Here is a 23,153-nt window from a genome sequence, read left to right on the forward strand (position 1 = left end):
TCTAATCTGACGGAGGAGATTATATCCGTGTGATAGTTATTCTTGACCGTGGGATTTGTTCCTTGATTTCTGAAAATCCATCCACTCCTCTACTTTTTACTCTATTTTTCTCTCTCCTCCATATTACGTTCACCATCTTCTTCATTCTCTCTGCTTCCCAATTCAATATCAATGTTGAACATCATCAATTACAGAGGAATTTGGTTCAATCTTCGTCAATAGCTTCAAAAAAGTGAGTTTTCGTTTATGATTTTTGTTTAATTTGGTATTATATACGTGTTTTTGGAAATACCAAATTGATTTTTCGATTTGATTTTTTGGGGTTTAGTAACTTCGTGTATTAGACATACACTCCCTCACTTCTTTCTCCTTCACGCATCTTCTCTCTCTAAAATTGTTCATCAATTTTGTGCGATTTCTTGTGCGATTTTGCGTGTTTTGTTCATCAATTTTGTTCGATTTCCAGTGCGATTTTGCGACTTTTGCTCATCAATTTTTTTTGACTTTTTTTCATCAATTTTGTTCGATTTTGTTTGATTTTGCGATTTCCTGTTCGATTTTGTTCAATTTTGTTCGATTTCCTGTTCAATTTAGGGTTTTTGCTTTTTTTTGTTTGATTAATTTGCGATTTTGCTATTTTTTTTTATATTTAGGATGGTGGGTTACAATCGGTGTTTGTGAGGATGGGTTTATCACCGAAGTTTGGTTCGGGGGTAGGGGTGAACGAAGAAGATGAGATCGGTGAAGAGATGTGATTGACTTCCGTAATTGGTCGTCGGAGAGTGGGATTGGGTTGAATCGCCTTCACCGATTGAGCGAGATTTCCAACACCAGGTTTGGTTGCACCCATTGGAGATACTGCCCCACCTCCAAAAACAAAGGTGTGGGATCAATGGAAGATCGAGGGTAGCCGCAAAGCCAGGAAAAATCTTCCATCTGAGCTCAAGATGTCACAGAATGGTTATGCTGGAAGCCAAAGCGATGAGGACAAGGGTACTGAGCAAGATAAGGAAACGCCAACTTTAGTTTAGGGGTCACAACCCATATTTGTCTAGTATTGGTGTACACTATATCCAAATTGTGTTACAGTAGTACTGATTTGAGATATATGATGAAAGTTTGCAATTTTGGAAGGAAATTGATCTTATTTTGTTGTAGTGTAGCTGTTCCATTGCTATAAGTCCACTGCTATTAGCAAAAATATGTTAATGTAAGTTCTTTTTAGATTTTAATATGGAGGATTTGGCAAGATAGAAATGTGAAAATTTCTAGGAGAAAGAAACTCCCGTTGCTGTCTTAAAGGCTCGTGTGCTACGGTGGACAGAGGAGTGAGAAAAGCTGAAGAACCCTCCCCAACATATAGGTACTGCCCCCCGTACCGGGCCAAGGCGTTGGATTCCTCCTCCAATGGGGTTATCAAAATTGATAAAGTTACCTTATTTTTGTATATAGTAACATTTATGTAAATGTGGTCGAAATTAATATAGTTACCTTATTTTTGTATATAGTGACCTTTATGTAAATGTGGTCAAAATTGATATAATTACCCTATTTTTATATATAGTGACCTCTAAGTATATATTGTAAAAATTGATATAGTTACCTTATTTCTATATATAGTGGCCTCGGTGTAAATGTCATCAAAATTAATATAACTTGATATAATTACCTTATTTTTATATATAGTGACCTCTGGGTTGTTTCACACCATCAGATCATCTAGTGAACTTTCAATGGCTAAGATTGCTTGTTTTTAGTTTTCACCATAAGCTCTGTTTTTAGCGGAACCTCCCCGTATATATATATATATATATATATATATATATATATATATATATATACTCCCACATCATTCATTAATAAGAATATCGATCTATTCTCCCCCCACTTTTCCCTCTTTCACTTTAATTTCATAACACGTTATCTGCACCATTGCCATTAGACGATTAACTGGACGAAAATATAAGGGAAATCAATTTATTGGATTAGTTAGTATGAAATTTATCATAAACTCATCACCCTTTTTGTGTTACGATTGAACAATATTGTGATTTTATATATGTTGTGGAGTTTTACTAATACTTACTTTTATTAAAATTAATGATTAAATAATTTATCTTTGTATAATCTTCTTATATGCTTGAAGAATGCAATTTGATAACCCTGCATTGAAGATGTTGCAAAATGCTAACGGCCCAACACTAAGTATTATTAGTTTATTCCCTATGATTCCATGATTATTATGCTTGATTGTATGCTATTGATTTAGGATTTCATTGCTACCTTATTATAATAAAATATGGAGTATTATATAAGCATTATTAGATGATGGTGGATATATTGGTCAAAGTTTTTGATGTCTCGCATTATTTTTACTCTGATAGACTTTGGTAAACAATAAATAGATTGTGTCATAATCATTGTCAGTCCTTCGTACCACTACTACACAACAAGCAACTGGTGAACCTAATAGTAGATAATTACATGAACTCAATTTTAAGGTTGTTAAATTATGATGTTAAGTTCTTCTTCTTCAGTACGTAGTATTGAGACGCGGCTTGAAATATTCATATTAGTCATATGATGATTGATATTATTATTTGTGTTGTAGTATTTCAACTTGATTTTAATTGTTAGTGGTATTAGTTGCCTTTGAGATTAATGAAAAGTTGAGTATATATAGATAAGACTATCGAAGTAGAATATCCATCATTATGCCCTTTTATAGGTTCAATGATATTCTTAGTAAGGAGCATTAGTTTTAAAGATTTAACATAAGTATAATTTTTGGTTTTCAATCTTACTTTTTTTGTTTCAATCTTACTGGTAATGAAGAGTTAAAGTATTATACCAATACAAACCAAGCTGTCTATAATAAGAGGAATTGCAAGTCACTGGAAGCATGACGTTAGATTAGGACCAATATATTTTGTTCAATTGTAAATATATGTTTAAAATCTTTTATTTGGATTATTTTTGTTGGATCAATAATTACAAGTCAAACTATATATGACTGAATAATTTATTGAAGTAAAACAACCGTAAATAATTATCCTCATAATTATTTACATATGATAACTCTTAGCTTGTACAGTCAACTATAGTTAGCATTCTTATCTCTAAGCATTCTAGCTAGCTAGGTTGTTCTCTTTATAAAGTATATATAAAGCATATATGCCAGTTTTCTATTTCACTAGAAATAAACATTGTATTTGTCTAGGAGTATGTATATATTTGTCTTAGTTATAGATTTAACTTTGGATCTATCTTGATTGAATAAAGTGATTACCATGTTAATACCGTTCTTAGTTGAAGATTGAATTTGATTATGTGTGTTGCATATGCCTACATAAAGTTGGATTATAAGAGTGATGAGTAAATTGAACATGAAATACTCATACATGTGGACCTAAAGTACGTTACTTCAATTTATGTAGGGTCCAAATCCCTCATAGAAAAAGATAATAATATGAATATACGTATGACTCAGAAATTTTACTAGTATATGAAGTATGTTGCTTAAATAATCTACCATTACTAAAGTGATTCTATAAACTACACAATGTCGTGAGAAAGAACATACAAATGATCTGTTTTCCGATGTTGAACCCTAGGTGAGAATTGATGATTCATAAATTACTAGATTTACTCACTCCATAAGTGAATGAGAGTTCATGTGATTGAAAGAAAGCATGTTTGCATGATGTTTTCGTGATTACAATTCATTGAAAAGCTCAATTAGAATTGCAAACATGATTACATATCAAGTATTAGACCAAGAAATAATGTTTATGAGTTTATAAAATGCAACATAACATTGAGAGAAAATTTACATGATCAACGTTTTATTATGCCCATAAATATAAGAGGTTTTGTTTTTTTTTTTTTTAAGATGAATGTAATTGGGCAAGAGGAACATGATTAAGTGTTCTATAAGTATAATTTTATCTAAGCATGTTTTTGCTAAAAGAAAATTAGAACTTGGACTGAAAAACAACTATTTTTATAGATATTTTTGAAAATTTGTAAAATCTCAAAATTTGAAAATTGAAAAGGATTTTCCTAAAGTTTTTCTAAGGTCCGATCCGGTCGTCCGGATAATCATTCCTTCTAATCAAAATACTCTCTCTTAAATTGGCATAATATATAGTGAACTGAGAGATTGTTATATGCACCCCGGGTGTATGTATATAACAATTTCTGTAGTGGACTTTTGTTGCTCAATATTTGCAATGTGTTCCATTGTCAAACAAACAAACAAAAAAAGCCAATAATGTGAACTTGATAATTTGATATTACTTGTTTATTTAACTTAAAAATCATTTAATAATAAGTCTTCATTTTACTAATATCTTTCAAATAAGCAGAAGAATATTTGCAATAATGTAAAACCAATAGTCTCCATCGTTTTTTATCTATTTATTTTTAACTTGTGCCAATCAATTTGTTGTACACAGTTTACACTACCCTTTGATCATAATAACTTATGAGCTAAGTAATCATCACCATTAATCATAATATATATTACTCGTTGTTTGGGTCCAATTTAGTCCAATTGGGCCTGGTCACTGAATGATCCAATTAAAAGCCCAAGGCAAAGGTTCAACTCTCCACATATGCTAAAGTCAAAAATCAACATCCTCAAAGCCATGTCAAGGTCAGTCAACGGCCCAATCAGCTTGGCCCAGCCCAACTGATTTCCGGGCCCAATCCGCCTCCTTCATTAGCCAAGGTATAAAAGCCAACAATTTGGTCAATTCTTGGTAAGTGGAAGACAAAGACAAAAAAGACAAAGACAAAGACAATAAGCCTCAAGCAACTAAACTCTTGCACAGCTTTCTCTCTCTAATATACTGACTTAAGCATCGGAGGGGCCTTCCTCGGCGTCCCCCCGAGGCTAGTTTACGTGTATTTGTTGTGCAGGAAACCCTCGGCTCCGGCGTCGTTCGGACCGAGACCAAGTTCCCTCAAGATAAAAGGATCTTCCGAGATTCGATTGTTTTCATCCGAAACAATTTGGCGCCGTCTGTGGGGAACGCTACTAAATTTCGCGTCAGTCGTCAAACACTCCGGCAGTCGCCATGACTAAGAGTGGAAAGAGTTCCAAGAAGGCTAAGAAGGGAGGAGGCCGGATTACGGTGAGGGAACGCCAGCCGGTTTATCCCTCCCCGGAGCAAGCCTCTTCCGAATCGGAGGCCCCCATTTCTCCGGAAAGGGAAGCCTCAGGAGGTCCTACCCTCCAGGAGGAGAACACCTCGCACCACACTCGGCAGCCGGGGCCATCCCCGAGACCGAGTGGCTCAGGTGCGAGGAACTCCCCGCCGCGCCATAGCGTGCAATCCAGGTCACATCCGCAGGAGACTCCTCCCTCCGGACCCTCCACCGAGGAAGTGGCCAGAGCAGTGGCCATCTGCATGGAGTTCCTTAAAGCTCAAGGGGCTCCAATCCAGATGCCTGATGATCACCAGCCGAGAAACCTGAAAAGGAGGATCGGTCAGGATGATGGTGGACAAGTTCCACCACATAGACAGCTCGGCCAGAGGTGGCGAGGGGACACCCGAAACTCCAGTAAGGAGAGGAGGAGGAACCCTCAACCCTCTGACCACTCTGAGGCTCAGAATTCTATGGGGCCCTCCAAGGACCCGGAATTCGCCCGCCGAAGCATTCACGAACGCTTGGGTTCAAGGGAGGTGAGTGTGCATAGCCGCCTCACCTTCCCAGAGGATACCGGACCCCACCCAACCTTGTCTCAGCCGGGGACGAAAACCACTTCCACCTCTGAGAGAGGAGGGAGCGAGGTCCCTGAGGCTGGGTACAAGGGGAAGGCGGTCATGGTTCCATCGAACTCGCCCTTCCAGAAGTGGATTCTGGAAGAGCATGTGCCAACGGTCAAAATCCCGGCACATATTACTTACGATGGTACCTCAGATCCTAAGGATCACATTGCCTCTTACGAGGGGCACATGTATCTGAACCCGAGGTCTGAGGCTACCTGGTGTAAATACTTTCCTACGACCCTCAAAGGTGTTGCCCAATCCTGGATCACCAAAGGGCTCAAGGAAGGCTCCATAACCGGTTGGAACGACCTCTCCAACAAGTTCAAGAGCAAATTCTCTACGGCCAACCGCCGAGAGAAGACCACTGCAGAGCTAATGAGTCTGCAGCAGGCGGAGGACGAGAGCCTCCGCGACTATCTGACTCGCTTCAGCAACGAGTCATCCGGAATCACAAGCCTGGATCAAGGCCTGGCCGTGTTCGCGCTACGGAACGGCCTCCAAGCTGGAAAGTTCCTGGACTTCATGGTCATGCATCCCCCGCAGACCCTGGAGGAAGCCTTGGAAGCATCGGATAGGTTCATCCGAGCCGAGGAGTGGAACAGATCCAGGTCTCAGTCTCGTCCGAGAATTGAGAAGCCGAAAGGGCAGCAGCCCGAAGTCTCGGCGCAGAGGAAAGGGAAGGCTAAGGCCTCAGAACCGTCCTCTGCTGCCGAGCCGAAGAAGGAAAGACACTTTCCCTACACGGGAAGGTACGATTCATACACTCCACTCTCCCTTCCCCGTGCTAAGATTTTCAGCACGACGAAGGACGAGGGGAGATTCAAAAAACCTCGTCCGTTGCCTCCCTGGCATCAGACGAGGGGAAAGGACCAGTGGTGCGAGTTCCATGACTCACCCGGACATCGCACCGAGGACTGCGTCCAGCTGAAGGACCAGATTGAGGATCTGGTCCGCAAGGGGTACCTGAGCCAATACCTCGCGGACAGGCGCGAGGAGAAAAAAGCTGAAAAAGATTCTCGGCAGGACCTCAACTTCGCTCGGAAGAAGGATAAGGGACCTCAGGGCAAGGAGTCCCTCGACATCCTAGTTATTTCCGGGGGAATCTCGCGAGGCACAGCCAAACGCCAACTGAGGGGTCTAACCCATCAGATTCATCAGGCTGAGCTTCGGCAGTCCCAGTCACCGGCGCCGAACATCCTGTTCACAGCCGAAGACTGTGAGGGGGTGGTATACCCCCACGATGACCCACTAGTAATCATTCTGGGCATCGCCAACCGCAACGTCTGGCGGACCCTCGTCGACGGCGGTAGCGGGGCGAACATCCTCTTCCGAGGAGCGTTCGACCAGCTGAGGATGGGAGCCGAGCACCTGGACCCCGCACCCTACCCGGTGTCTGGATTCAACGGCTCTTCATCGTATCCTGACGGGAAGATTACACTTCCTGTCACCATCGGCGAAGGCCGAGCAGCTAGGAATATCATGGCCGAATTTTTGGTCGTAGATGCTCCATCTGCATACAACGTGATCATGGGGAGACCCCTCATTCACGGCATTCAAGGAGTCGTCTCCACGTATCATCAAATCATGATATACGTTTCAGACGAGGGACGCTCCGAGAAAATAAAGGGCAGTCAAAAAGAAGCCCGCCGATGCAATCACCTCAAGCCATCCACGTCTCGCCGAGGCGACCGTGGCGATGGGGAGGAAAAGCACCGGGACCGAAACGCCAAAAAGCCGAGAGGCTCAGACGTTTCGGCTAATGAAGCCCCAGACAACGAGAAATCTGATGGGGGCCAAAAGGCTGACTCCGCCTCAGAGCCGAACGACTCTGATGGCCAGCCGCGGTCAGGAAAGTCTGCTAATATTGATAGCAGGCCGGAATTCGAGGAATCCAACTCTAAGAGCATGGAGACGGATGACCTGACCGAGTCAATAGAACTGACCGTAGGAGATCCGAACAGATGTGTTAGCATCGGGTCGTCACTGGAGCCAAACACCCGTGCGGCACTCGTCCAACTCCTACGGGCCAGTGGAGACGTGTTCGCCTTCTCAGCCGCAGAAATGCCCGGGATTGATCCGGACTTCGTCTCCCATAGGCTTAATGTCGACCCCTCCAGTCGACCCATTAAGCAGAAAAAGCGGAACTACTCCGCCGAAAAGAACCAGAACATCGCAGCTGAGGTCGATAAGCTCCTAGATGCTGGGTTCATTGAACCCTGTCAGTATCCGGAGTGGCTGGCCAATGTTGTAATGGTTCAGAAGGCAAATGGTAACTGGAGGATGTGCGTTGACTTCACGGACCTGAATAGGGCATGTCCCAAGGACTCTTATCCGCTGCCGAGGATCGACCAACTGGTCGACTCGACAAGCGGGCATGCTCTGCTCAGTTTCATGGACGCATTCTCGGGATACCATCAGATCTTCATGCACCCCGAGGACCGAGCTAAAACAGCGTTCATAACAAGTTCCGGGTTGTACAATTACAGAATGATGCCCTTCGGATTGAAAAATGCGGGGGCAACATATCAGAGGTTGGTTGATCAGGTTTTCGCCGAGCAAAAAGGCCGAAACATGGAGGTTTATGTTGACGACTCAATCGTCAAAAGCATAAAAGAAAAAGATCATGTCACGGACCTAGCCGAAACCTTCGCCACCCTCAGAAAATACAAAATGAAGCTGAATCCGAAGAAATGTGTCTTCGGCGTGAAGTCAGGCAAGTTCCTCGGCTTCATGGTCAGCAAGAGGGGATTGATGCAAACCCCGCCAAAGTACAAGCTGCTTTAGACCTCCCCGAGCCGAAGACAAAAAGGGATATTCAGCGTCTAGCCGGGAGAATGGCTGCCTTGTCCAGGTTCATCTCACGAGCCTCAGACAAAGGGCTCCCTTTCTTCAAGGCGCTGAAGCTCCAAAATTCAAAAGGCATTGAATGGGGAGACGAACAAAAGTCAGCCTTTCAGCAGCTCCGTGAACACCTGGCTCAACTCCCAACACTGGCAAGGCCAGTCGTAGGAGACATCCTATACTTATACGTGGCGGTCAGTCCAGCCACGGTAAGCGCGGTGCTGCTAAGGGAAGAAGAAAAAGTTCAACAGCCGATCTATTTCGTCAGCCACACCCTGACGGATGCCGAGACGCGCTACCCATTGTTAGAAAAAGTGGCTTATGCAGTGGTGGTGGCTGCTCGGAAGTTGCGACCCTATTTTGATTCTCATCAAATAGCGGTTCTAACTGATCAGCCGTTAGAGAAAGTCCTCGGCAAGGTTGAAAAATCCGGTAGACTAGCAAAGTGGGCTTTCGAGCTCACCGAGTTCAGTATCGGTTATCAGCCGAGAACAGCCATCAAGGCGCAAGCCTTGGCAGACTTCTTGGCCGAGTGCTCCTATCAGGAGACTCTGGATGCAAGGAGGAAAATCTGGACCGTCTTCACGGATGGGTCCTCCACCGTGAACGGTTCGGGGGCAGGGGTCGTCATTACCTCTCCCGAAGGCAAAACCTTCGAGTATGCACTAAAATTTTCATTCAAAGCCTCTAACAACGAGGCCGAATATGAAGCAGCCATTGCTGGCTTAGACCTGTGCATATCGTTGGAAGCCGAGCATGTCTACCTCAAGACAGATTCTCAGCTGGTCGCCAATCAGATCCGGGGGGAGTATGAGGCTAAAGAGCCTTCAATGGCAGCTTACCTCACAAGGATCAAATCGACAATTGCGAAGCTGAGATCTTTCGAAGTAGAGCTGATCCCAAGGGGTCAAAATGCTCAAGCAGACGCACTCTCCAAACTTGCAAGCTCAACTCTGACTGAGTTAAGCCGTTCTGTCTATGTGGAGGTGCGCCGAGAAAAGAGTGTAGCCGAAGCAATATCAATCTGCTGCGCTGCACTCGAGCCGAGCTGGATGGATGACATCCTGGCTTATAAACTCAGGGACGAGCTCCCCGAGGATAGGAATTCGGCCTCCAAGATAAAGCGGATCAGTTCACGATTCCTCGTCTTCGGCGGCCAACTCCTCAGAAAATCCTTCTCCGCTCCATTATTGAAATGCGTGGGTCCAACGGATGCCGACTATATTCTCCGAGAGATTCACCTCGGCATCTGCGGAAACCACATAGGAGGGAGAACCTTAGCCCACAAAGCTCTCAGGGCAGGGTATTTTTGGCCTACAATGATCTCGGATGCAAAGAACATGGTCAGAAAATGCGAGAAATGCCAAAAATTTGCACCGGTAATCCATCGGCCATGCCTAGATCTCCAGCCAATTCTTAATCCTCTTCCATTTGCACAATGGGGGTTGGATATTCTGGGACCCTTTCCCGAGGCCCCATACAAAAGAAAGTGGCTGATAGTCGGAATCGACTATTTCAGCAAATGGATTGAAGCGGAAGCTGCTTCAAGCATATCTGAGCAAACTGTCAGACAGTTCATCTGGCAGAACATCATAACTCGGTTCGGCATCCCAAAAGTTTTTGTGTTCGACCACGGCAGACAGTTTGACAACCTGCCCTTGCGCCGATACATTGATCAATTCGGGATAAAATTGGCTTACTCCGCGGTTTGCCACCCTCAGAGTAATGGCCAAGCCGAAGCCGCGAATAAACAGATCCTTAACGCTCTCAGAAAAAGAGTAGAGGATCAAAAGTCCAAGTGGGTAGAGGAACTTCCGGGAACCCTCTGGTCACTCCGGACAACCGAGAAGGAGGCAACGGGGCATTCACCTTTTCAGCTGGTGTATGGATCCGAAGCAGTGCTTCCAGTGGAAGTGGGCTCAGAAAGCCTACGAGTGAATCTCTTCTCAGCCGAGGAAAATGAGCAGCTCATGAAAGAGTCCCTCGACTTCCTTGACGAGATTAGAGATCTAGCCCGAGAAAGGATGGCTGCACACAAGCTCAGAATGAGCAAGTCCTACAACCGAAGAGTCTATCAACGACCTCTCAGAGTTGGGGATTTAGTTTTGAGGAATGCTGCAGCTGTTCAAAAAAAGTCGCATTCATGGCAAACTCTCAGCATCTTGGGAGGGACCTTATGAAATTTATCAAGAGCTTCAGCCCGGTACCTTCAGACTCAAACAAATGGATGGCACCGAGCTGAAAAACCATTGGAATGCCGATGTGCTCAAAAAATACTATGTGTAAATCCTTCGGATAGTACAATCCATGTAAGTACACTGATTTTGTTTGTAAAAAGGCCATCGAGCCAGTATTCATTCAGATTGCGTGTATTCTTTAAGTCTTTATGCTTTCTACGGTTTTTCAAAAATTCAAGGTTTCATTCGGCGCTGTCCGGGGTATTGCATAATGATGCCTTGTACCTCGGCAAGCCGTAAAACCTGCCAAAAAAGGATACAAGCCCGAAGTATTGCATAGTGATGCCTTGTACTTCGGAGAATCTGTTCCTTTGGGCAAAAAGGCCATAGACTTATCCGAAACATAGCCTAAAAAATAGGAACTGATAAAGCCCCGAAGTATTGCATAGTGATGCCTTGTACTTCGGATGAATCAGTTCCGGGTGGTAGTTGCGACTCTGAAGTATTGCATGATGATGCCTCGTACTTCAGATAAACTGCTGCCCCGGCATGGTGTTTCGGATAGTTGTTCCCTTGGATGAATTGAAGAAAGTGTCACAAGAGTACCATCTCTAGAGTGAAAACTCTCAGGTGGGAAATCAGTACTTTAAAAACAGATGTAGAAAATAAAGCAAGGTGTTCAAAGATCCTCGGCTTAGCCGAGAAAAATTATCAGCCATTCCAGAATTCAGAAGACCTCATCTTCAGATTTCTGGGGGGGCAGAGGGAAATAGAGAAATGGCACAACTGATCTAATACCCTTCAGCTCAGCCGAAGTTTGATACTTATGTCAGTTTTTTCACAAGTTGAAAACATCCGAGTACAAACGGCAAAAAGAAGTCTCAGCAGAAATGATTCTCGCTAGCCGAAGTTCTGCACTTAGCAAATATTTGAAAGATCATTCAAAGAAAGCAATAAAGTGCGAAGACTGGTAAAGCGAAGAAAAAAAATACACAAGAAAGCTGAGAAAGTGAACTTCTTTGAAATAAAAGTGTTGAATTACAAAAATAGTCGGCAGCCGCCCACAAGCGGAAAATAACAGCTGCCGAAATACGTACATAAGCAAAAAGTAAAACTGCTGTACGACAAGGCAAGCTGAAGCAAAAAACAAGGCAAAAAACTCAGAAAGCGGCGAGTCTAAAGTTGAGCACATGATGAACCGCAAGATTCTGAAGACGACTGCCCGAGTTCCTATGCTTCAGCCTGAGGATCAGACTGATCAGCTTCATTGGGCCCAATGGTGGTCTCAGCTCCAGCAGCAGAAGAAGCAGGCTTTGCACTCTGCCGAGCCTCCCTTTCCCTCTGCTCAGCCTCCAACTCCATCCTCTCAGCTTCTTCCTCGGCTTCCTCAGCCTTAAGGATTTCAGCTTCGATTGGAGTGGCATACTTCATGTGAGGGTCTTCGGGATCTTGGACCCATTCAGCACATTTGGACCAGTCCAGCTTCGGCTCAGCATGAAGGCAGACCCTTCGGCACACTCTGAACCCGTTTCTAAAACCCATTTCATACTCTTCTTGGGTATAGATACGGACTTTGAGTAGAGCCTCAGCATCGGCCAACTTCTTCTTCGTCTCCTCCAAGTCTTCCTCGGATCTCTTCAGCTCATCGACGAGCTTGGAGGAGGAGCCTTTCAGCTCGGTAAACTCTTGCTGAACCTGGGAAGCCTCGGCCTGAACTTGGACCATTTCTTCCTTCTTGGCAGTGAGCTGATCCTCAGCCTCTTGTAGCTTAGCTCTTTGAGCTTCAGCAGCAGCAGCAGCCCTTGAGAGTTGGACATCCCTAGCTTGGAGCATCTCTTCAGCAGCCATTCTGCTGGCTTCAAGAGATTCTAGCTGATGCTGCACCTCAGCCTGTGCAGCAGCTCCTTGGATTCGGCTCTCGATAGCAGCCTTGAACTTGGAGATGTCCACCCCCAGGTGCTCTTGGAGGAATTTTTCCCCTTCCATCAGTGGGGGAAAAACCTCCATCTCCATAGCATCACAGAAGGTTTTCAGAGCTTCGGCAGCTTTTTTACCGTACTCCTCAACCTCCTGCTGCTTCTCTTCAGCTGCTGCCTGCTTCAGCTTAGCAAGCTTTAGCTCTTCCTCGGCTACCCTTTGATCGTGCTCGGCAGCGTCCACCCTATCTTGTAGGGAATCTATCAGCTCTACAGTGAGAGTCTGATTGTGCACGAACTGAAAACAGGGGCACAAGTTAAAAAAGTAAAAAATAATAGCTGAAAGGTTGAGTTCAGAAAGAAATCAAGGCAAGGAAAATTACCTGCATCATCAGCAGTTGGTTAGACCTGGCTGGGTCAGGAACTGATCTACTGGATTCGCCCATCCCAGCAGTGGCCTTCAGCGACCAGATCCTTGCCCTGTCTACTTCGGACATGCCAGCAAAATTGCCGAAGTAGGCTGCAGCTCCTTCTCGGTTTTGACCCCATATGAGGTCCCAGATGTGATCTGGGATTGGAATTCGGGGGGCCGAGAAACCCATTTCTCCAGAATGCAGAGTCTGGAAAGAAGGGAAGGACGACGATGGAGCTTGATTAGCTTTGGTTGTCTCAGCATCGTCCTTCTCAGAGGAGTCAAGTACTATGACCTCCTCTTCTTCAGGGGTGAGGACGAAAGCCTCAACCTCTCTTGCGATATCTGCCGTGAAGCCTTCAGCACTTGACATCACGGCATCTTTATTTCCGTGCTCAGCAGCACTCTCCTTGATTTCTTCTTGGACCCCTCCCTTAGGTCCGGGAGTTCTCTGATCCACCTCCATCTCAGGAGGTGGTGGAGGGGTCTTTTGAGGAGATTGGGGTGTTGGCTGGGGAACCCTCGGCGATCCATTGCCTTCCTCAGGTTCCCTTATTGCGACGCCGATGGTCATCGGCCTCTGCTGAAAATCATGAGGGCCGATGATGGCCATCCTTCGGCGCCTTTTCAGAAGGGGCTGCTCGTCCATATCTGAATCTGAAGACTCTTGTATTTGATCTTCGGGACGAACAGGAGCTTTGCCTTCTCTGTGTCTGTTACTCTCTTCAGACTGTAACAGACAGGGGGGAAGAAGAGTGTGAGTAAAAAAAAAAAAAAGAAAAGAAAAGAAAAAAGTTGTCTAAAAACTCACCGAGGTCTTCAGCAAAGCCTCGTCTTCTTCAGCTGCTCTAGCTGCAGCTTCGGCTTCAGCAGCTCTGGAGGACCCTTCTCCTCCTTCACAAGCCTCAAGTACCCGTGCAACCTCTTCGGCTGTACGGGCAGCTTCAGCTTCTTCTTCCAGCAGCTGAAACAAGGGATCCCTCTTCTTCCACCAAGGCTTCTGCCTCTGATACAGAGCAACAGCCTCAATTTGGAAGTGGGAAGAGTCTAGGTGAACCTCTCGGCGCCTTGGTTCAGTGATAGGGGGAGCCCGATCAGTTACGACTCGTTCTCGGTTGACGCCAAGGCGAGCGTAATCAATGCCGATGTTGGTCTCGTCCCGTTCTGAAAAAGAAAAGGGGAGAAGTCAATTCAGTTAGTTCGGCACATCACAAGAAAGCAAAATGAAAGAAGAAAAGAGATAATTAAAAGGCCTCGGCCCCAGCCGAAGAAGATTACCATCCCTAAACTTTCGGCTGAGGCCGACAGCTGCCAGCATATTCTCTTGGAAAACATAGTGCGTATCGGGGAGCCAAGTCTCCGGGATATGCTGCATTCGGCCGCTGCCTCCCCGGTTCGGCAGCTTGCCGAAGATGTTCTGCTGATTAAGGTTCGGGTCTGGCCCGCTATCTTCGGGAGGACCTAAACTTCCCATATCAGGATCCGGCTCGGCAAGATACCGGGGAGCGCTGAAAACATAAGGATGGCTCGGCTCCGTGGGCGCCCTAACCCAAATCCATTGACCTCTCCAGTCCTTGTCTGAAGAGTCGTTCGGCCACATGGTTAGGAACGGGGGCCGAGACTCAATCCGATACCACCCAGAACCATGGCTTCCGTGCCCACTCTGAATATTTGGCACTAGCCGATGGAGCTTTCTGAAGCAGTGCAGGTTCGGCACGTATCTGAAGAATTTGCAGACCCATAAGTACGTCATTACCCTTCGGATGCTGGTGGGGGTCAGCTGGCACAGGGAAATGTTGTAATGGATCAGCAAGTCTCGGACGAATACGTCCAAAGGGAACCTCAGCCCATACTGAAGCTGTCTCGTGTACACCCCCACATACCCCGGGGGTGGACGATGGATTCTATCGGATGCTGAGGGCATTCGGCACCAATATCCATCAGCTTCAAAAATGCCGTAGTGCAACTCAATTTGCTCAGCAAATCGATATTGATCGGCGTTCTCTACCCACCATGAGTAGGGACGGTTCTTTATCATGGCCGAAGCTACTTCGGCATCCTCCCACTCTGAAAACCCTGGGAGGATATCCCAAAGGACAGCGGGAACTTCACCATCCCGTCCTGAAGCTCTCACCCCCTCAGCCCTCTGAGGAGGAGCCGAAGAAATGGGAGTCGCCCTAACCCCTTCAGCAGGGTCAGACTCTGTCCTTCGTCCATTCCAGGTCCCAATCCTGACCCTGGGATCGGGGATTAGCCTTGCTCTTCTTGGAGCACGGGCTCCACCTCTAACTCCCCTCACCATTGACGAATTTCGAAGGAAAAAGTCGAAAAAGGGGAAAGAGTGCAAAGTCGAAGAAAGATGAAATAAAATCAAAGGAATTTACCTTGATCTGAAGCAAAAGCCGCCGATTTACGAATTGGTAATGACAAGTCTCAGCTTCTAAGCTTAATGCTCGGGGAATTTGCGAAGTTTTGATGCGGGCTCTTGAGCGTTCTTGAGAATTCTGGGTTTGTGTTGATGAGTGAGTGGGGAGAGAAGACGCGCCTCTATTTATATCTCCAGAAATGGGAATTCAAGGAGTCTGCGTTTCAATTTCTCTCAAGCACCCCACTAAGTAACCGTTAAACACACAACCTTGCAGTTAAATCGCCCACTACCCGTCCAACTTCCGCAATCATCCACATTAACTGTTGTTATCTCATTAATCATGGGTTAATTACGGTTTAAATTCACATTTTTGGATCAGCAAATCATTCACTTCCCTCCTTTTCTGGTTAAATCAAACCCGACCCGTCATCCTTCCAAATCGGGTCTGGGGGGCAAGTTGTTTGGGTCCAATTTAGTCCAATTGGGCCTGGTCACTGAATGATCCAATTAAAAGCCCAAGGCAAAGGTTCAACTCTCCACATATGCTAAAGTCAAAAATCAACATCCTCAAAGCCATGTCAAGGTCAGTCAACGGCCCAATCAGCTTGGCCCAGCCCAACTGATTTCCGGGCCCAATCCGCCTCCTTCATTAGCCAAGGTATAAAAGCCAACAATTTGGTCAATTCTTGGTAAGTGGAAGACAAAGACAAAAAAGACAAAGACAAAGACAATAAGCCTCAAGCAACTAAACTCTTGCACAGCTTTCTCTCTCTAATATACTGACTTAAGCATCGGAGGGGCCTTCCTCGGCGTCCCCCCCGAGGCTAGTTTACGTGTATTTGTTGTGCAGGAAACCCTCGGCTCCGGCGTCGTTCGGACCGAGACCAAGTTCCCTCAAGATAAAAGGATCTTCCGAGATTCGATTGTTTTCATCCGAAACACTCGTTATTAATCTTCAATATTTCTTCAATATTTTAATAAATAGTTTTGCTAAACTAGCCACTTTAGTGATTAAAATATCTCGATTTATATATTCAAATAAGAGGGTTTGTCCAAAAATTCCAAGTCGGCACTAGAATTTTTCATGCTAAACAAGTCATACAATTTGCTACTTGGAGCCCACAAATTAAAGGCAATTAAACTACTGATATTCTCCCTTTACATTCTGTCTCATGCACAAACGTTCAAAAAGACACCACAAACATCAATTTATCATCTGTCACTATCATTTGAGTAATGCTTATTCTTTCTTTTTATTGCATTTGATTTTTGCCAAAAGTAAGCCCTTGTAATTTTGCAAATGCAAATACATATCAATAAAAATCCTATATAAAGCCTACAATTATTCTACGCAATACCTGTTTTTGATGTTATGGTAGTTTTGCTCTACTTATTATTAGAAGTGTTATGATTAAAATGCTAGATTATCATAAGTAGCCATATTAACTTTTTAGTGATAACAAACAAAACTTGATTTGTCATAAATTTTGAATTAATTAATAGCATTATGGAATATGTATAGATATCTTATAACCAAATTGAATCATCTACTACGAAGACACGGAGTACTATATATGTAAAGGTGGTGGTTAGACCTAACAAATTAACTTGCATCTGAATTTTCCACTCAAATCCTTTAACCGAATTCATATTATATATGAAATTATGTGGTTCAATTTAGATTCGAGTCAAAAGTTAAAATAATTAATATTGGTTATTTTAACGCTATTATTAGCTAAATAATATTTTTAATTTTATAGAATTAGACGCAAATAGACCCAAACTGACATATAACTCAAGTGGCCAATCTAAATTATTCATCAATCAAATATGACTGAACCAATGTGTTGATCAAATGGCTAGTTTACCAATCTAAGTGTACCGTTTTGCTTAAAGAACGTGAGAGCCAGAACTCTTTCAAAGACAACTTCAACTACTTCTGCTAATTAGACAAAAATTCATGCATTAAAACTTATTCTATTTCAGGTGGACACCCTTTCATAATTTAGATGAAGGTAAAGAGAGTACATTATTAACTTCTAATTGTAACTTTCAAGACAATCTTGCTTTAGCAAAATATATTTCATGTCATTATCAATCATACATATGTCAAGACCACTAATGTAATTATGTTGCCTTAGATTAGAAGCAATGTCTATAATAAACATTCAAGGAAAGCAACTTTGATATCTTAACTTTGATTACGAAAACTAAAAACATCATATTTCCGTTCCATTTTATTTGTCACAAACCATTATTTTGGCACCTGTTCATGAAAAAAAAGGAGAAATAAACAATAATGTTAAAATAGGCCAAACTTCAATTCAATACAATACTCTCTTAATTACTTTTACAAAATCCCAAATAACTAGAAAAATCAACATAAAAATTTAATGAAAATTAAAAATAAATAACTGCCCATGTCACAATCCATCTACTAAAACAACCTATAATCTTCAACCATTTAGGACATCAAGACTTTTATCCTTAATTGGAATCAGATTTTCTCTAACTAATCTTCATGAAATTGGAAATTTTTTTTTGTTTTCAATTTTTTTTACAGATTGATTTTGAGGGCCCAAAGAATACAAAAAACTAGCTGTACAAGGGACTTCTTCCTACCAAAAAAACAAATAATTGAACCATTTTAATCTAATAGATGATAATAATGATGATTAACACACTAAAATGAAATTAAATTAGACTTGTAAATGAGGAAGTCAGCATGTAAGGCAAGTTAGCTAACGGCCCTCGTTGGTCTGCTAGTTCATGTAGATCCCTAACAATCTCAAACACAGCCTCTGGTTTCGCCAACTTCAGGGCATTTTCCGACATCTTCTTAAGCTCATCGCGCTTGGTGCTGAACCATTCTGCGACTATTCTTGCTGTTTCTTTAGGACTACGCGTGAATACACCCGCACCAGTCTCTACTACATACGGTACATTGCCTTTCTCCTGAAGTCAACATAAAAAAAAAAAAAGGGGTTAGATGTTAGCATTGAGCTATGAAATGCATGCAATACATCATGCATGATAAGATCACAAGAGAGTAAGATCTTTTTCTTTTTTTGGATGATTGGTGCATATAATGTTTGAACTTTGTATGAAATTTCGAGGTTTTAAGCCTATTGTATAAGGGTTTTCCTCGTTTAGGTTTGGAGTCGTGTCAGTTTTTGACAGGTCTACATGAACGAACAATCAATGAGATGTAAGCCAATGTATAAACTCACTTGTCCGGGAATGTAATCATTAAGAATGATTGGAAGACCCCTGATCATTGCCTCTGCTATCGTCCCTGGTCCTGCCTGTTAAAAACCGAAACCATTCAACTTAAGTCCGGTTTTAGGCTTTATGATAATGCACAACAGCACAAGCAGGGGAAAATTGTTGAGTAATAGATGTTTTAAGGTTTACCTTTGTTATAATGCAATCACAAGCTCCCATCCACTTCTCCATCTGTTTCTCAAACCCTCTAACCTATAAATCAAAATGCATTGTTATTCGATGAAACATATTATATTGTTAAGGTTAAGGTAGATTATATTGTTAAGGTTAAGGCAAGTTACCTTGACCGGGATTTTCCATTCCAACGATTCAAGAGTAGAAGCTAAGGACCTATTACGGCCACATATAATGATCAATTGACCGATGGGTTTCCCAAGTTGTTTATCGAACAAGGACTCTCCAAGAGCCTTGGCAGTCTTTTGTACAGGACCCATCCCTTCACCACCTCCCATTAGTAGAACCGCGGGCAAATTTGGGTCCATCTCAAGCTCTACTCTCAAGTCATCCTGCAAAGCAGTTCTGTTAGTATCTGTTAAGCCTAGATCTTCATATAAACAAACACGCATAACACGTGCAGAATTTCTTTAGCACGAGCACAATGCTGCAGCTCAGTGATGTCACCATATATGTGCTCACCTTTGAGAGAATTGCACGAGCAAAAGAAGGCCTAACAGGCAAGCCAAAAACTCGGATTTGAGAGTCATCAAGGCCGTCTAATGAAGCCCTTTTTGCAACCTCCTCTGAGGGACAATAGCATCTATTGACTCCAGGATGAAACCTGAGAAAATATTTTGTTTCTGAATATTAAAATCAATCTAAAACAAAGGCAAGTAAGTTCTGATTTCGAGTGATCAATGCTGATTGCCACTTACCAAGTTCGATGACACGAGTTGAGATCAGTAATAACAGTTACAAAGATCACTTTCTTCTGTAGTCCTTGCCATTTCAAAACCCACAAGGGAATATGTTGCATAAGAGGATGAACACTAATTATTATATCCGGCTTGTATTCCATTAAACCAGCCTCTACTTCCCTTCATCCACAAAAAATTTCCATCATTAGCCGTTTATACCGTGTATTGGTAATAATTCAAGCAAGTCTATTCACAACATCAGTTATGCACTTATCATAGGGCAAAATGCCCCTTAAACGAGCAAATCGTAGCTAGACTTGATTATGGGAATTACTAATAGTTGACTAATTGTAATGCAATAAATAGGGCTCTTTCTAAAAGAAGAAGAATATGATTACCAACATGTAGTATTAGTCATTTCTTATAAGCACTATGAAGAGTATGAACTGGTAACAACCATGATTACAATTATCAATCATTTCAATGGAAAAGGCCACATGCATGTCATAAATCATTTGGAAAAATCGATCATGGTCACAACAATAAAGCTCCTATACTTTAGAACTAATCTCTTTTAATAAGGTGATAAAAAGCAGTATACACTACTCCAATCAGAAAGATATAATTGATAGATTCTTCAAGGGATTGATTATTTCGCGGAGAAGGTAATCTCCCATTTTTAACAAGAAATCGATCAAATCATCGAAGGGACAAAATCCTGAAGCAAACACAAACATACTTGGCATAGAAGGCGGCGATTGCAGCAAGGTACATGGAGTGAATCCATTTAGGTGAAGTACTGTGAAATGCAAGGTTCCAAAGTTGAACATGCTTCACCATGAATTTGTACTGTCTTTCCATGTCATTCAATGGCCATCCAGTATATTCTTTCCATACATCCTTTATAATTATCTGTAATTACAGTGTGACAACCATGAGATACAGATTTTATTCTTTAACAAAGATATTATGACAGCAAGATTAAAAATAAAGTAAGGTTATTTTTTATTTGTTTTATTTTTTCTTTATTTAGGGTATTGGACAACTTCATAGAAATTTCTCTCTTACAACATTTATGTAAAAAACAAATAAAGGAAAGTTCATAATTCATCAAAAAGAAGAAAAAATCATTCTGAAAGTACAACCAAAAAGTACCTACAAAATAAAACAATAAAAAGGCCAAAATATTTGTAGGAAATAATCTAAAGTCAGGTGATTTACATGCAGCTATTATATAATTCACCACTTCCATATTTAATTTTTACAGTGGATGCATAAAACATTACAACTTCAGGCATCAAACTAGGATCAAATGTTTATAAATCTCAAATCTAAAGCATAATCAGAATTGCAATTAACCATAAAATTAACACTTTGGAAGCTTAAAGAAAAAATATTTGACCCCAATTAGTAGCACGAAAAACACTTAGCAAGATAATCAACCAAATGACAGCTCAAAAACCCAAGAATCCACCCACAAAATTCAAGGGGACACAGAAAAACTCAGAAATTTTAAAAGAAACCCCGAAAAACCCCAGAAAATGTCAGAGAAACTCATAAAATCCAGCAGAACAATCAACCAAATGACAGCAAAAAAATAACAGAAAGCACCCAAAAAAAATCAAGAAAAAAAATCCCAGAAAAACCAGAACATTTAAGAAAAACCCATTAAAAATCAAAATCAAAGCTTATAAAACATGGAAAAAAAATCCAGAAAAACTCACATTATATTCATCACCAAACTCCAATTTAAAAGTATCTCTAATAGCTTCAGCAGAAGCCCTGTGGCCCCCACCAGTATCACTCATCAAGATCAACACATTCTTTGTACGATAAGCTCCAATTTGAACCATCTCCATTGTTGAGCCATCTTCATCTTCTTCCATTTCATCAATATCCATTGAAGAAGATGAAGAAATCACCGAAGAAGAAGGGTAAAAAGATGAAGAACACCTTTTGCTACTGTAATAACCTCCAACTTTTGAAAATACAGAGCTCAGTGAAGATGATCTTTTTGGTGAAATTACAGACATCACCATGTCAGAAATTAAGTATACCCAAACAAAGAACAATAATTTCTCACAACTTAACTTGATCCAACGGTCGAATTTCTTCCGACCGCCGGAAAATGGGAGTAAAAAAGATGAAATCTTGGAAATTTTTTGATCAAAATTTTGAATTTTGAGCAATACCTAACGTTTAAATTTTTATAAATTTTGTGGGTTTTTGAAAGGTAGTAAAAAAGATTTGTTCTTGGTCCAAATTTGTTGTTTTTGGGCAATTGAATGGTAGAAGAGGGTGAGTTATTTTTAAGGGTGAGTTTGATGCTTGGAATTATTCCAAGAATTTTTATTTTTATAAAGTTGGAATGTTCTGATAAGTAGATTCGGATCTTCCTATTGGTCCATAAACAAACAATAGCCAAGTGTATATTTACTAAAAAAAAAAAAAAAAAAAAAAAAAAAACATTTTCTATTTATTACTCATATTATTTCTTTTTATTTATTTTTTTGTCCTAGAAAATAATTTATGGGGCCACAACCTTAACTATGTTAAATTTTGGTGCGAATAATATGAAGTTTATTCTTTGGTAAGTTTACAAATTGTTTAAGAGATACCAATAGGGCAATAGTACCGCCAACTTTGCCAAGTGGAAATCTTTTTGTTAATTTGTCACTCAATTATTGAACTTGGGTGCTTTGGAAGGAAATTATTGTGTATGCCCTTCAATTCTTATGCTAAATATCCGTTTGTCCATTAGGTTCTTGGGTGAAATATAAGCTAATTTTTGTTGTTCTCTTGCTATTATGTTCTCGAATCTCGAGTGATTTTATTAGTAATTTTTATTGTTTGCTTGCTATATGAGACTAGAAAATGCTCATTTGATCGACTTTATTCAAATGAGTGAAAAATGAATACGTATATGTGTCTGTGTGAAAACACCTAAAAATTAGAGGTATTTAAATACTTTGATCTTGTGGTACTTTTGTGTTATCTATATAACTATATTCATCCCTAAAATTGCCCCTTATTAATTTTGTCACTGTAAAGAACGACCCTTAAGTCATTGGTCCAATAGAAAAATATAAAATGAGAGTACAAAGATCAAAATTTGAAAGAATTATTTATATTTATAATATCTTATAATAATAAGAGTCTTAATTTTATTAAATTTGCAATTGAAGCATTGGTTTCTCTTAAAATGGTGGAGTAAATACAAATAAATCAGTTTTTTTTTTGAAGAAATACAAATAAATTAGTTTGGAAAAGCCTATATCCTATATGCATACCATATAAGAATAAACTAAAAACTGTATGATTGAGAAAAATTAAACATTAATTAAACCGTTTACGCATATCTTTATCATAAATTCTCAAATTACGTACCATTTTAGAAAATGCATTTGACTATTTGATGTTTATGAGCTGCTTATTGCATTACTCAATATGATCTTTGAGGGTAAAGATGTATCCAAAATGCAATTTCAGAAGTATCTAATAACTATTCAAATCCAAAATGTCT

General features: G+C 41.5%; 1 protein-coding gene across 1 annotated transcript; it reads right to left on the reverse strand.

Moving 5' to 3' along the window:
• Positions 1 to 17,764: 17,764 nt before the first annotated feature.
• Positions 17,765 to 22,037, reverse strand: LOC110708023 (monogalactosyldiacylglycerol synthase 2, chloroplastic-like). The gene is made up of 8 exons (XM_021886124.1): positions 21,355 to 22,037; positions 20,370 to 20,542; positions 19,649 to 19,810; positions 19,413 to 19,554; positions 19,058 to 19,282; positions 18,906 to 18,968; positions 18,722 to 18,796; positions 17,765 to 18,446 (listed from the first exon to the last, which is right to left on the reverse strand). The coding sequence occupies exons 1-8, from the start codon at positions 21,667 to 21,669 to the stop codon at positions 18,186 to 18,188; spliced, it is 1,416 nt and encodes a 471-aa protein (XP_021741816.1). The 5' UTR covers positions 21,670 to 22,037; the 3' UTR covers positions 17,765 to 18,185.
• Positions 22,038 to 23,153: the final 1,116 nt, after the last annotated feature.

The sequence above is a fragment of the Chenopodium quinoa genome, unplaced genomic scaffold (assembly GCF_001683475.1).
Source record: "Chenopodium quinoa cultivar QQ74 unplaced genomic scaffold, ASM168347v1, whole genome shotgun sequence".
NCBI lineage: Eukaryota > Viridiplantae > Streptophyta > Magnoliopsida > Caryophyllales > Amaranthaceae > Chenopodium > Chenopodium quinoa.